The sequence below is a fragment of the Teleopsis dalmanni genome, chromosome 1 (assembly GCF_002237135.1).
Source record: "Teleopsis dalmanni isolate 2A chromosome 1, ASM223713v2, whole genome shotgun sequence".
NCBI lineage: Eukaryota > Metazoa > Arthropoda > Insecta > Diptera > Diopsidae > Teleopsis > Teleopsis dalmanni.
The window spans coordinates 164,963,947-164,979,222 of NC_051846.1; the positions used below are offsets into that span (position 1 = coordinate 164,963,947).

A 15,276-nucleotide genomic window follows, 5' to 3' on the forward strand; every position below is an offset into this window, starting at 1 on the left:
AGAACCGAGGCCTTTAAATACCTCTGCTGATCTTTGGGTCACAGTACCCAATGTGGATACGCAGCTCCACGCCAAATCAAGTAAAATACAATAATTCTTCTCACATAAATTTGGGTTTAACCACAGCCACCACGACTGCCAGTTGAACATGACAGTATGGGAATAAATTATAACTGGTCGCACAGACTAAATTTATGGAATTTAATTACTCAGGATAACGTGAAGTGCCATTGAGCTTCTTCAAAAAGAAAAAAAAATAAAGTCACTGTATACATAGACGTCTGCTATTTGTGGTTACAACATCAATAAAATGATCAATTTATAACGAAACATCACTGGGAACTTGAAATCGTTGCAATAGATCATTGAGGAACAAAGTAAACGGGGTAAAGCACTCCGAAGTCTGATATTTAACAAGAAGTTAACCCTGTAATGGTTAATAGAGTTAAACAATGAATATCTTAATATAGTTTTTATAAAATATATATTTATTGATGTGTATTTTAGTTTACATAAAAAAAATTGAATAACTTAAATTTAGCCAGTTCCATTCTATATAATTTATTTCATTTAGAATTTCGTTTGATAAATAAATTCACTTTAGTCTAAAACGTTTGACTCCTTCCCATAAAATCCATTATAAAAATCATTCAAAAATGTAAAAAATACTTCTTAAATGTAATACCGGTTACACTTAATTAATTAAAACTTTTTAAATTTGAGACAAATATCTTAAGTTCCTTCTCCAAATTTGTTTTTTTTTTTGTTAAGTTTGTATTTTAATGCTTCTCCTCTCACGCCTCAATTTACTACTGCTCTAACATGTAATTCGTGATTTATTTGTAATCGTAATATTAAAAAATGCTGTAGCCTGAGGTAGTTTGTATTGTAAATGTTGGTGGTAGGCTTATTTATTTTTTACTAAAATTGTTTCAGTTTCCATATAATAATATTATAAAATACTTATATATATATAAATAAGATATTTACTTTAATCTTATTTTATGCATTTTTTACTTTGAATTTAGAATTAGAATTTTATTGATTTTGCTATTAAAGCTGCAGTGGCTTGTGTCTTATTACCATTGTGATTACGTAGTTCTCGAATGACATCTTCTCTTTTGAAACCGAGCTTAACGAGATCGCTGATATCACTCTCAGAAAATGTTACATTAGAAGAGTCAGCTTGTTTAGACGTAGAGGCTAAAGTAGATATTGTTTGAGACTCTTCTAAAAAAATACATATAATTTTTTGTACTTACCAACTTCTGCCTTACTCTTTTCTATAGCTTCTTGTATCTCCTTGTTTTCTGCATCATTCATGCTCATCTCGTCTTCATTGAATGCGCGGCAACAATCTGGCAGTTCATTTTCTGGCAAGAATACCGTTTCAGTGCCTGTTGTACCAATGCGCAACACATTTTTTTGTAAATCAATGTTGCACTAAAACAAATTTAAACAAATTTAAACAAATTTATTAATAATTATATTTTGGAGATGAAAACAATTAATTTCTAATTACTTGGTGACGTTTTAACATGTCGAGTCCTAGCAACATATCCATAGGCTGTTGTTCAAGTACTGAGAAGCTTGATGCTAGGTAATCATTGCCAATTTGCATTTGGACCATATGGATACGACCAATAATGCGTTGTGTACCAACGCCTTTAGCAACACCGCTCCATCTGCAAAAAATAATAAAACAAGCTTTATAAAAATGTCACAAAAAAAAAATTCATTTAAAAATTTATTAGGATTTCAAAACAAAGTCAAACCGGTAGCAGAATACCAATAATAAGAATTTCTCAAATAGATACATTCTGTCTTTAGTGTGACTGCATTTCTTAACTGCCCAGAATCAGATAGTATCACACTACTCTACTTAATGTAAAACTAACTATCAACAATGATCCAATGATTTCACCGAAACTAAGAATCACCAACGTTATTTATTAACGTACAATTTTCATAAATACGCGATAACGCAATAGACCTTAAAATTTGGTCCGATAAAGGATTTTCATTTATGGATGGACTACCTAGCATTGGTTAATAAAAGATTAAAATAGAGATGTATTCATCATCAGTTTATTCATCTGTAAAAACAAAATTTCTATTAATCTGCATACACTCAACTGGATGGATCTAGTTTATTTACAGGGGTTTCTAACGAATATAAAAACGGTGAATAATTCCTAATTATGTGAGATGTAAGGGTATCTGCAGATTAGCTACTGCAAAGAACCAATTAATAATAATATTAAGAATAAGAATAATAAAAATAAGAAGAATTAGAATAAGGCTTGCGCCGATTTCAAAAACTTAAGGCAGCTTAAGAGCTTATTTGAGTCAATAACAAAAATGGCAGGTTTTTCAATTAAAATGGATCTGAACTCAGATTACTCACTGGTTACCTCCAGTTAACTACCATCTTTCAAAAATGGGACTAAAGAACACCGATACCTGCAGATTCTGTGAAGCTCAGAGAGAAAATCCCAGTCCCATTACTGTTCATGCCCATTGACACCAGTCTAGCACCTTCGCACGACTTTTCTTAAATTGAATGAGGTCTAAGATTTAAAATCAAGAAACATAAAGTTTATCAACAGCCTAAACTTTTCCAGGTTAGCTTAGGAGTCTCTTTCCAAGTAGAACATCATAGAACTTATAGATCACAGGGTACTATTGTCCTCTTTAATTATAATAAATTAAAGTAAAAATAAGAATAAGAACATGCATAAGTGTAAGAACACGAAGAGTTAACTAAAATACATACATTTATATAAATTTCTACATCCATTATTTGTTTTTAATTAAATCAATTATTATTATTATTAAAATAATTGATTCAAAAATATTGAAGCAATATAGATGAAATATTTATGATTAATTAGATGTAAAAATTTCTCTAAAATATTTACATAATCTATAAATGAAATCTCGGAAACTATATAAATTATCCACAACAAAATGTACAAGTTAGGTTAGATTAGACTGTACCAGCGATCCCAAGAGATCCACTTATGGGCCTATAGGCCCATTGTGTTACCGTATAATGAAAAACTCAAGGGTTAGAACCACTAAGAACCTTTGGCAAAGCTTATAATGCTATTCAGAGGGAGATGTTGCAGTTCGTCAAGATTCTTAAAAAAAGAAAACGCCGACGGGCATGTACTGCACAGAAGCAAATCAGATGGGAGGCACTTTCAGCGTCCTCTCCACAACTGCGGCATATTAGGTTGAAAGGGAGATTTAGTTATACAAAAATTAGCAAGAAAATATCTATATGCATTATGTTTAAGGGAAAAACATAATACAGATTTTCAAATATCCATGAACAATGTAGATATTATTTAATACAATACAAGCATAAAAATATATTAAAGGCGATGAGAAGAATTACAAAACAAAACCAAATATCTACTCATATTGAAAGGATTTAACAGAAGATTACCAAACTGATAACAATATCTCTGACAAATACATTAGTAAGAATATTAAAAAAGGAGGATAAGAAGTCAGTATTATTCAAAATATCCACAGATATGCAACAAAATTAATGATCTATCTGCAATAGTATTTAATTTGATAATCAGCAGAAATATACCTATAAATGTAGGTACTTTGGTTCAACGAAAATCCAATTTAAGATAAGAGGATATACTAGTTAAAATATTAATACATGTAACATATAGCTAAAGCTATATTAGTTTTATAGCTAAAAAAAATTCGTTATATGGTTTAAACAGGGCACATAATATACGCACATAAATTTATAGAAATGAAGATTGGGCTGTTACCTGAAAACATACTAAGAAGGTTTGGATTACATTCTCAGATTAAAAGGTATCCGTGGTACCTTATGGCAATGGAAAATGTTTTCAATGCTGTCTTTGTGTTGTTTATTCGGACTTTCTTCTGCAAGATTACACAGGCAAGGCAAAATATTAGAAATATTTTCAAGCGTTCTAGAAAAAATTTCATCTTGAACGACGAAATTCGTGGAAACCTATTTCAACAGTTTTAACCAAGGAATTTCTATTTTTAAAATATATTTAAAACACCAATTCAGAATAAACATAATAAAGCGGTAGATACAGTAAGAGAGTTTATTGAAAGAACTGAAGGTCATCCCAATATCGATTTATAATAGATATTTAGAAGAATTGAATAGTCATTAGCATTTGTGTGTAGCTTAAAATGAAGACTATTTTAAAGAAGAGAAGAATAGTTCCTTTTTTATTATTGATCTGATTATATTGTACCCGAAATGCACAATATTGTAACATATATCTTTAATTTATTTTTAGCACGAAATCAAGATTAAAATTTAGTTTCCTTGGTATTAAAAGAGGTAGCTTTTAAAACTAAGTGCGTTTGTGTTGATTATATCAACTAAGACCAACAAAAATGGTTTACAAATAATTAAATATAATGTTAACATATTATTATTATTTTTATAATAGCAGTCGCTAACAAAAAACGACTAGTGGTTCAGGTCTAGAACTCTCTGTTAAGCTTATTAAAGGGTTTATTGTTGTTATTGTAGCCCGCGGATATCTTAGCAGCAAATAACATGAAAAGAATCACACGATGAATACATGGGTTAGGAGGGAGGGCAGATTGGGACCGGGTGGAATTTAATTTGAAATCAACCAGTAGTAAGACGAAGAAAAGTGTTCACTTTAATGGAGTGTGTACAAAGGTTGATTGGACTGTGATTTGTGTGTTCTTTGGGATAGGAGCACAAATAGGCGACAAGTAACTGTTTAGCAGATGGCTATATCCCAATCTCAATTGAACTAGGTAAGTTCTTGTAGCACGAGAAAGATTCATCCTGGGAAATGTTAGGCGGGGTCTATTGAGAACTTTGTTGCAAGACAACCATGGTCTGCAAGAGGATACTGTATTTGTGTGGAGGGCATAAATTCACGTTTATATGCGACTTCACTGATGTTAGGTCCATTGCAAAAGGTGTCGATATATCTATGACACGACTAATACATCGCATTATTTTTTTATTTGCTTATAAGCTAGAAGATAGTTTGCTGTGAAATACAGCTATTCTGTGTTTATATTGATAGCGACTAGATCTCTATGTTATTTTACGTAGCGTTCTATGCTGTGGAGGCCTAACACTACGGTGTTCAAAAACACAACGTAATGATACGAAACGTCAATTGACGCACCATTGGAATCACCTTAGTAATTCCGCCGGTGCCAATGAACAAATGTGTGTAAGAAATAACTTCCATATTGGTGATGAATAAGCACTCCACGCCGAATGAATGATAAACTAATTAATACCTAAATCATTCTTCCCGCGTAAGTTCGGGTATTAAACAACAACCACTACGAGTCCAACTTCAATTGGTCAGCACAGCCGAAGCTACGAGCCACTGATCCCCGTAGTGCCAGATATTACCATCTCTAGTCAAATGTCGCAAGTGGGGCGGATCACTTACTACCATGCACACTTTTCACATAAGTGCTGGATCGGCACCGGGATTTTAGTCGCCTCTTACAACAGGCATGCCTTATCTCGGGAATATCTAACCCTTTCACCGCAGGGGGTAGTTGATAGAGACTACCAGATTCCAATCTTTAATAATATTTTGTCTCGCGGAAAAGTAGTGCATTGTCTAGCTCATTGGCTCTACTGTTTCCTGCGATAGCAGAGGGACGTTATTCTTGCTACTAACGTTAACTTATGGATTAAACTTTAGAAACGACATATTAATATCTATTTTTTAATATTGGACTGGGCAGTAGTCAATGCAATCTAAAAGATCTGTTCTGCTATCATTGAGATCCTGCTTAGTAAGTCCAAACTTTTGGGCTTAAAAAAAGTTTTGCTTTTTATAGAATATACAATATTTTTTTTAAACAATGCAGTATTTTTGGTTTATACATTTTCTACTTTCTAATCAGTTAATCATTATCTTGAGTAAAATTTAGATATGGGATTATATTATTGTAAGTTGGTCGCTTTTATTTTGATAATGATCTAAACAATATAATTTTATAAGCCATAAATTCTAAAATATATTCAATAATAAGAGAGTTCAACTCGTAGCATATATATATAATTTGCTTTGGTTTCTTTAAATTTCAGTTCAATCAATATAATTTATACTTTTAAAGGTAGGTTGGTAGGTATTGATTACTATATACTTCCTTCAAATAGTTTTTTCAACCTACTTCTTTCTACTTTTATTTTTGAATTAGGAGAAGTCACAGAAACTTGAGCTAAGAAAAGACAATCACCAAGTTTTTTTGTGACTGCTCAATCTTGGATAACACAAGGAATTGATTGAATGAAAAATTTTATCATTTGAATTTTTTCATTTAAAGCCAGCTTTAGATAAAAGGTTTAAATAGATTGCTATCAATTGTATTGTGGGATACTAAACATTTCACACAGAAGATTTAATATTTTTATTTAAATTAGTAGCATATCTTTCCCTAAACATATTCAGAACAAAATGAGGTTCAAGATTCTTAGTGAAGCAAAGCACAGTCAACATAGACAATCATATGTTTTAATTATAACATATTTAAATAGTAGTCTCTTCTGCAAAAATAAGGGAATAAATTGTTTTAAACCAAATAACAATTTTAGAATAATAGTATAAATAATTTAAAAAGTTCTTTTATAATATACCTTTTATCAACCAAATGATTAACATTACAGCGCTCAGCGCAACCAGCACTCATTATAGTTGTTTGTGCGCCAGAATCTACAAATGCTTTAACTGGCACTCCATTAACTTTACAATTGATATAACTGCAATTATAAAAAATATTGCTTATAAATTAACCAAACAATTACACAATAACTAAATATACTTACAGCATAGAAACAGTACCAAATATTTCGGGATTATACTCAATAGCAGCAGCCATGTTCTCTTGTATATTCTTCTGCTTGATTTCCTCTTCAATTAAACGTTGGGCTTCAGTATCAAATGGATCAGCACGCAACATACGTAGACGCAATGCATTTCTTTGCTTACGGAGCTCGATCTGTTCATGAAGAACTATTGTAAAAGTTTCAAGATCTCCCGAAAGGAGAGCATCGGCAAGACGAGGATTGTTTTGTTTTAACAGAGCCAAAGACTCTGGGTTTGAGAGAAACATTTGACGTACCTGTGCTGGATCATCATCGTAGTTAACATTGGCTTCATCTGCATCGGAAAAATCCACCAAACCCTGTGGAACTCCTAAACGATATCCACTGCCACTGGCACTTGAGCTCGAACCTAAACGCTGTCCACTAGGACCTGTGCTCGTACCGGGTACTGCAATATTGCTAAAGTCCAAGTTACTAATAGCATTGGCACTTGCACTTGCAGTGGCTTTAAAGAAAAAATTAATAATATATAGTAAATTTTAATTAAAAAATTTTATTTTATTATATAGAATATTCTTTTTTATTAAATATGTTTATATATTGTTTTTTATTTTTGGCGTGACAAAATATAATGCTTTTAGCAAACGTGACAGTGATTTGATGAGTCAGAGATGTCTTGCAGTTTTATGTATGAATGTGTACAAATACAATATATCTACCATATATACATTAGTACCAATTTAGATATTAACTCATTAAAATAATTTTGTAATGTTTTTTATAAAGACAACAAAATATTAACGATTAAACACTGAACGATTTTAGAAAAAAGTTATTCACAATTTGCGAAGGTGTAATTGTTTTTTATTTAAAAATTAGGTGTGATTTATGTGCCACAACAGAGCATTTCAAATATCCTTCACCTTTTAAGTGAGGTCAACGATAGGTTAAATGAATTTTAAAATTAGGAAAATTTCAAATATTTTTTCAAAAAGTTTTATACAAACAAAATTAATTTTGTATTTATAGAGAAAATATGTTTAAAATTGTTTTTAAAACACGCATGTACATATATATATATATATATATATATAGCCACATTAAATAAAAAAACATCTTTAGTGTTAGGGTATAAAAGAACTGTTTAACAAAAGATGGGAAAACTCTGCGATATGCAGGCATCTGTATGCAATGTGGCCACAGACCAACATCAGAAAATCGAAATCTCTCTTAGAGTTGCTCCGTAAAGAAATGAGTCTTGCAGTAGGTTTACTAACAGGTCATTGTATTCTAGGTAATCATACTGGGAGACTGAATCACCCGTTCAACCATTTTTGCGCAGTTGTGGTGAGGATGACGAAAATGCCTCCCACCTGCTTTGTTTCTGTCCAGCACATGTGCGGCGTCGACTTAAATTTTTAAGGGCTTTCTTTTTTGAGGATCTTGGCGAACTTCGAGACCTCCCTCTATATAGATTTGTAAGCTTTGCCAAAAGTACGAGACGGTTTTAGCCCTTAGGTTTTCAATAATACGACAAAAAGATGATTCATATAAAATTTGCAACTGAGACACTGGTGTACATCATAATCCTCAGCTCAAGCAAATTACACTTTCAACTTTTGCACTTATCAAACTAATCCTATAGTTCAACTTTTTAAATAAGAAATTCGGTCAGACAAAAACGTGGTATGTACAATGTTTGAAACCGAAATATTGGTGTCCTGGTATAGTCGTAATCCCTAACTCAAAAAAATTTCTAGCTTAAACATTTTAGAGTTATCAGTCTAATCCTTAACCAAGTGAACACGGTGAAAGCTTTAATATCTTTACTTTAATATAGCTTTACTATCTTTGTAATTCTGAATCTCAGTATTACACCTAACGTATTCAACCACATTCAGTAACTGAATATAGCATCTACGCAGAATATAAACTATATATAAAAATACACATATTTTTAATAATTCAACATAAAGCATTTCCTTCACAACACTTACCAGAAACAAGAAAATAACTTATAGATCTACAACTTTTTTTTTAAAGTATTTTATTGGAAATAAAAACACTTTTCTACTGTTACCGATAGATGCGTAACTGGTATACTACAGTGCAATCCAAAAACCGGCGATACAACTAATCTAATTTTATGGCTAAAACACTCAGATTCAATACTTATAAACAAACTATACGATTGCCTTCGTGTATACATCTTATATAATATTGGACATGAGAGATATAGAGTCTAGAGTTTTGTAAAGTGATTACCTACCGTTATGCCTAACAATACGGTGCTTTTAACATGCTTGCGTATAATGTGACTAGAAAGGGCCTCATTCGAATTCCAAGCAATTGTACCAAAAGCAATTGAAGCTATACGTTTGGATATAGTTTTTTTCCTTGGGAAAGAGTGGATTTTATCTGACACCTACACTGTTCTTTGGGGCGCAGCGACCGACTAAAAAATGCAACTTCACATTGAATGAAAGTAATGAATACAGTTATTATATTCAGATACACCCACGTAACCATAGATACTTCCATAAGAGGGCTAGATTTACATATCTAGTCGTGTGCCGCAAGTGAAATTCACTTAATATTATTTTTACTTAAAATAGTATCGTATGATGCTTGCTAGATTTTTATCTCTACTTACCGTAAGCATGCCTTACTTTAGGAATATTTTAACCTCTTACCCGCAGAAGAACATGTCAGATTAGGTTAGGTTATACCGGCAATCCCTAATGGTATGTGGAAGAAACTTTGGATTTAAAACCAACTAGAACCTTTGGCAAAGCTTAAAATGCTGTTTAGTCGGAGGTCTTGTAATTGATCAAGTTACTCAAGAAAGGGGGGCTCCTAAAGTGTTGAGCCGCCGCCATGACGGAGTAGATGATAGGCTTTAAGGGTTTCGAAGACAGTTACAAAAACAACAACTTTCGGAGTAGCTGCCCTCGTGTACATTTCGATGTCTCAGTTTATTGTTTTTACTTTAGAATATTATAAAATCATAATGAAATGAAAATCACTACTCTTCTTAGAATACATATATACCATATATGCAGGGGAATTATCGTAGTCAACATAATTTTAAAGTTTAGTTGGGTTTTTATAATTATTCCCATACATTATTATCATAGATTCAAGATTTTTCTAGAATTACAATTTTTCACTGTATATTAAATGTAGTTTATTTTATTAAAATTTAAAATGATATAGTAATTTATTCATGTGTTCTAATGAATTATATGCTGATTATTATATTAAAATACAATTAATGTAAATTTATTATGAAATATGTTTTTATTGATGACTCAACAGTTTTGTGTTGTTTTTAATAAAATATGCAAGCAAACAAAAATTATTCTATGACAATATTGAATTTCGTCTAAGAAAATGCTTAGTTGGTATTTTACTACATTTGCAGAAAAAATAAACAAATGTGATATAAACATAAATAAAATTGTCTGTTTTTTAGTGATGATTCAGTTAATGTATACACACATATATATATTATGATTCTCATCTACATACGAAAATCTTGGAAAACTTTTAAGACTATAAAACAGTTCAGATAACATAATTAATGAGTATTTATGGAACATTGCATTTATATGCAACAATAGATCCGACTTGTGCATTCTGTTCCAAAAATAAAAAGCTTTTTAAAAATATTAATATTATATCTCAATACTATTTTAATTTAATCATGTATGTATTTCATTATTTTTAAGTCTATTGATAATTTTTCAAAAATACTTTTGGAAAAGTATATCTTTACCACCAGCAAATGTTGAGTGCAGTGACCCAATTAGACATGAAAGCAATTCATGGCCATATCTAGCACATACATGTGAGTAATTCTCGCGTGCAATTTGCAGCAATGCAATAAAAACAAGATTAATTGATATTAGTTTATTAGTTTTACTAACCTGAAGCACCTATTGGTGGATCGCGTCTTATTCGTTGTACAGCAACACAGTCGCCATCACGTAAACCATGATCCCTTAGCGATTTCTTATCATCCCATAGTACGTTGCCATTAAATAGAATAACCATTAGGCTCGCCGGAAAACCGGAGTCCTCTGCACATAAAGCTTTGAAATTTTCCAATTCCAAATCTTCGGGCACTTCTAAAATAAAAACTCTATCTCTATCTGTTAAAGTAGATACAGTGATTCTCATATTGATAATTTAACTTCTATTTCAACACGTTACGACAGATACACTTCCAATTTGTTGCAATTCTAAACGCAAACTGACTTCTTTTCTACGTATACAATTGTGCAAGCGACGCAATATTCTTTGTTGTTTGTGTTCTCTCAGCCACTTTCGCAGTACCGTATTTATATTACTCTACGCTACCACGCAAATTGTTAAAAAATATTTAGAAGATTATAATTTCTTTTTGATCAACAACGTTTTTTTAGAATTTTGTATATGCCTTTAATTTGCATTTAAAAAAAATGGACTCCAATTTGTTTTTACCGTCTATTTCTTGCACTTTTGTTTTTCTCTTAAGATGTCATTCACAATAGCCACTGCAGTTAAATGGATATTGCAAATATGTTGTCTTTAAATTAATTTATACCATAATGAAATGGGTAGAGTATTGTAAATTAGAAAAAAATATATATATTCTGTAGATTAAAAATATCTCACATAAATTTTTTCTTATCATGCTATATTTACGTTTTTAAAATTTTATATATCAAAACTAGGTTGCCAGATTTCACAAGTATAACAAACAAGTATATCATGCAGTTATACACTGTATATATATATAGATATTCTTCGCAAAAATCTTAATTTCGTTTCAGCGAAATTATGGCCGTGTGCGAGTTCGAGTAAATTGAGATAAAGTGAATTGAAATTTCCTAGGGATTTCGTGCACTGCATTTATTTACATTTATTTACACTTATTTATTGCACTTATTTATTATTTTTAGTTAAAGGTTATCAAATTTATTTATTTATTAAACATCTTATAAAATTTTTACTACGGAAATACTTAATTTCTCAAAATTACTCAAAATTCTGGTAAATACCAACATTCGCTGCCATACCGACATAATTTACCACTTCTCTCAATTTACTCGAACTCGCAACAGGCCTATATATTATATAACTCCGTAAAACTATGTTCAAACACATCTTAATTTCGCAAAAATCTTAATTTCATCTTCATATTAGCAAAATTAAGTGATTTTTTCCATACAAAATTCAGTTTTAAGGTTAAAACGAAATTAATGAAAATGGCCTCAATTTCGTTGAAACGAAGCCTGAAATTAAGGGAAATTTCAAATGCAACTGTGCGAAAGATAAATTTTAAGTAAAAGATAAGTTGAGACAATATAAAAGTAACATTTATTTTTAAATGTCAATGACAGTTGACTTTAATAAAATCGGGAAATATTTTGAAAGTAATGTTAATTTTTAAATTTAAATACAGAGAAAAAAACTGTAACTGTTATTTATTTAAAATATAGTGAAAATAATTCACATACCTGAAATCCACTAAACCTAATAAACTACTGAATGTCATTTTTTATAGTTATAAAAATCAACTTTTAAAATTTCCCAGATATAAATAATGTTTGGAGCATGTAATTTGTAAACAAAAAACATATGATTTCCTTAATTTGGGACAGTATGAACACTTACGAAATTAACTTAATTTCATTTTGACGAAATTAAGAAAATTTGGCTGTCTGAACATAGTATAGTGGCGTTTTCGAATATTTTGATATTAAATGAAGTGGATTCAATATTTATTTTGACACTCGTTGTTTACATATATGCAATTTTCATCGAATTTCTTGTTCGTGTAGATGCAATAAGTTCTTTAAAGCACTATATATTATTTATTAAATAATCGAATAACTAATAGTAATCAATTATCGCACTTTCTGTTGTGTCAGCAACACGTGCCTATTACTTTTAAACTTGTATAAACACATCATTATATATAATAAAGTAAAGAATTAATTAAAATATTCTAATTACAAATAAAGTAATAATAAAAATTCTTAAATTTACTATTAACTTTATCTCTCTAGTTGATGTCAATAAAATAAATCTTATAACAAATTAATGAGGCAAAAATAATTGTTTCAAAATATGTCACGTGTTATTATTTGTAACTTGTAAACTAGAGAATTAAAGTAGTAAACGTTTGTGTTTCTCATAATATTTATATAATAATGAATGATTTATTCAAGTATTCTGAATCATATAGTAATGATAATAATGACAGCAAGGACGAACTGCAAATGGCTGAAGAATATGAACTACATCAGGTGTTAATAAAAAATAGTCTTTACAAATAAAGTAATAAAAATTCTTAAATTTACTAGGAACTTTATCTCACTAGTTGTATTGCTATATAAATATATTTATTCTAAATAGAAAATTTTATTTGTACAAATTAACCTATTTTATTACAAATTTATTTGAACTTAAAATATTTTATACAAAAATAAAATAAATAGTACAATCTTAAGATTGTATTAATATATATTATATGTTTAAATATATATTATATAAAAAGAATATAATTTATTTTTAATGAAGTTAAAAATATTATATTTTAACTTATATTTTAATTATTAACAAAATATTTAAACGTATACATAACTAATCTCTATAATTCATATATTTTTACATTTTATGAACAATTTTTTTAAGCAGTTCAAATTTCCTTTCTTCCAACTCTAGTTTCTTCTCCTTCAGTTCTAATTCTCGATTCCATTTTCTTCTTACCTCTTCCACCAATTTACTCATTTTCTCCTTAAAAATTGCAATTTTTTGTTCGCCTATCCTTTTCTGGATAAGTAATTTGTTTTCATAATATGCTGAGCGCAAAGATTTTCTTTTGTTGATTACTGATCTTGAATGTTGTCTTGGTTCCTGTGTTGGTAATAGCTCAGCATATGTTGGTATATTGACTTTTAACTCTTCTAATTCCTCTAAATCCTCCACATCACTTTTAAACTCTAAACTAACAGTGCGCTTATTTGAAATAATTGGTTTATTGCCAAATATTTTTTTCATCAATTGCATGTATGGTGGCAAACACGGCGATGCTCCAGTCCCCCTGTTGTTATTCTTGGCTGCTCTAAAAACACTTACAAGTGTGCGCATTCTTCTTTCTAAGCAGATTGGAGTAAGTATGTCATCCTAAAAATATATGTTTTTTTTAATCAATTTAATTTTTATTTCAAATAAATTACAGAAGTAATGTGATACTTACTGCAATTCCATATGCTATCATGTCCTCAAGGACATGTTGGTATCCAAGCCTTTTTTTTCTTACTTCTGAAAACTCTTCTTTTCGTGCCAGGTAGCACTGTAAAAAACATATCGTTTCCTCTGTACTCCATAATCTGCGTTTATTTCTATAAAAAATTTTTTAGAACAACAAAAATTAAGTTAACGTTTAATTAATTTTACACATGTTAACTATAAATTAAGTAAAATAAGATAAATGATACTTGTTAACAATATATTCAATGTATAAAAAATATTCAATATGCTTTGTACTTACGATTTGTCCATTATTTTTCAATATTTTTTTTTATTTCTGAAATATTTCTTTTATACAATTTTTAAACACATAGTATTTTTGTTATAAATATTTTTGTTATAAAATCTCTTGCAAACTTTTGACAGATGACTGGAATATTCGTTGACAGTTCACAATAGAACGCGTATCGCTTTGATAACATTTTTTTCTAAATCGCTAGGGGTATGTTATGATTGCAATCACGACACGGAAATTGTTGTTGCATTTAATGTAAAATAAAAATTTATCACTTACAGCTCACTTCATAACAAATCTAGGTGTATTCTTTTGACATGAAAGCTCTAATAAAACGTGTCGCCTAAATATTAAAATGCAAAGCAAAAACAAAATTTGAAAAAATAAGCACTTCAATAGTGCCGATCTCCTGGAAATGATTTTTGGAAGCAAAACCATAACTCCAATTAGCTGTTTATTATTTACAGAAGTTAACTAAAGTTAATCGTTTATTAAGAAATTTTTAAATTTAATATTGCGTTCATTAAAAAATATAATTCACGAATAAATACAAAACGCAATCTTTAAAATAAAAACTTTTTAATAAAATTCAACCAGTTTATTTTTATTCAAATTTATTATATAAAAAAACATAACAAACATTTTTTACCATACTTACAAATTAAAGTACCATATTATAAGTTTTCTTTTTACAAATAAAACTTTAGGCGCTTACTGAAGGGTCACATATCTTTAAAACGTAGCGGCTTAACGTATTACGATAGTACGATTAAAATACATATTGTGAATACAAAGGTTACAAGAAGAATCTCGAATAAGACAACCACTTTTCGTAGAAAGAGATGGATGCATATACTTTTGCAACAGAGAAGCCACAATATGAAGT

General features: G+C 29.9%; 2 protein-coding genes across 3 annotated transcripts; both read right to left on the reverse strand.

Annotated features, from left to right (window-relative positions):
* Positions 1–982: 982 nt before the first annotated feature.
* LOC119669860 (protein DDI1 homolog 2) lies at positions 983–11,497 on the reverse strand. 2 transcript variants are annotated; one of them, XM_038079894.1, is made up of 7 exons: positions 10,783–11,497; positions 7,150–7,358; positions 6,854–7,026; positions 6,665–6,787; positions 1,523–1,685; positions 1,263–1,443; positions 983–1,203 (listed from the first exon to the last, which is right to left on the reverse strand). In XM_038079894.1, the coding sequence occupies exons 1-7, from the start codon at positions 11,033–11,035 to the stop codon at positions 1,031–1,033; spliced, it is 1,275 nt and encodes a 424-aa protein (XP_037935822.1). In that variant the 5' UTR covers positions 11,036–11,497; the 3' UTR covers positions 983–1,030. The 2 variants fall into 2 exon arrangements, with proteins under 2 accessions (XP_037935822.1, XP_037935821.1); XM_038079893.1 differs by having other exon boundaries at positions 6,854–7,358.
* A 1,986-nt stretch (positions 11,498–13,483) lies between these two features.
* Positions 13,484–14,435, reverse strand: LOC119669861. Its single transcript, XM_038079895.1, has 3 exons — positions 14,397–14,435; positions 14,103–14,247; positions 13,484–14,029 (listed from the first exon to the last, which is right to left on the reverse strand). Exons 1-3 carry the CDS (start codon positions 14,405–14,407, stop codon positions 13,511–13,513), a joined length of 675 nt encoding a protein of 224 aa, XP_037935823.1. The 5' UTR covers positions 14,408–14,435; the 3' UTR covers positions 13,484–13,510.
* Positions 14,436–15,276: the final 841 nt, after the last annotated feature.

Coding starts and splice junctions, on each gene's coding strand:
- LOC119669861 (XM_038079895.1), bottom strand. Junction 14,030..14,102: donor TGATAGCATATGGAATTGCA/GTAAGTATCACA, acceptor ATATATTTTTAG/GATGACATACTTACTCCAAT.
- LOC119669860 (XM_038079893.1), bottom strand. CDS start 11,035: ATGAGAATCACTGTATCTACTTTAACAGATAGAGATAGAGTTTTTATT. Junction 1,686..6,664: donor AATCATTTGGTTGATAAAAG/GTATATTATAAA, acceptor TATTTTTTGCAG/ATGGAGCGGTGTTGCTAAAG. Junction 1,204..1,262: donor AAAGAGTAAGGCAGAAGTTG/GTAAGTACAAAA, acceptor TATCTACTTTAG/CCTCTACGTCTAAACAAGCT.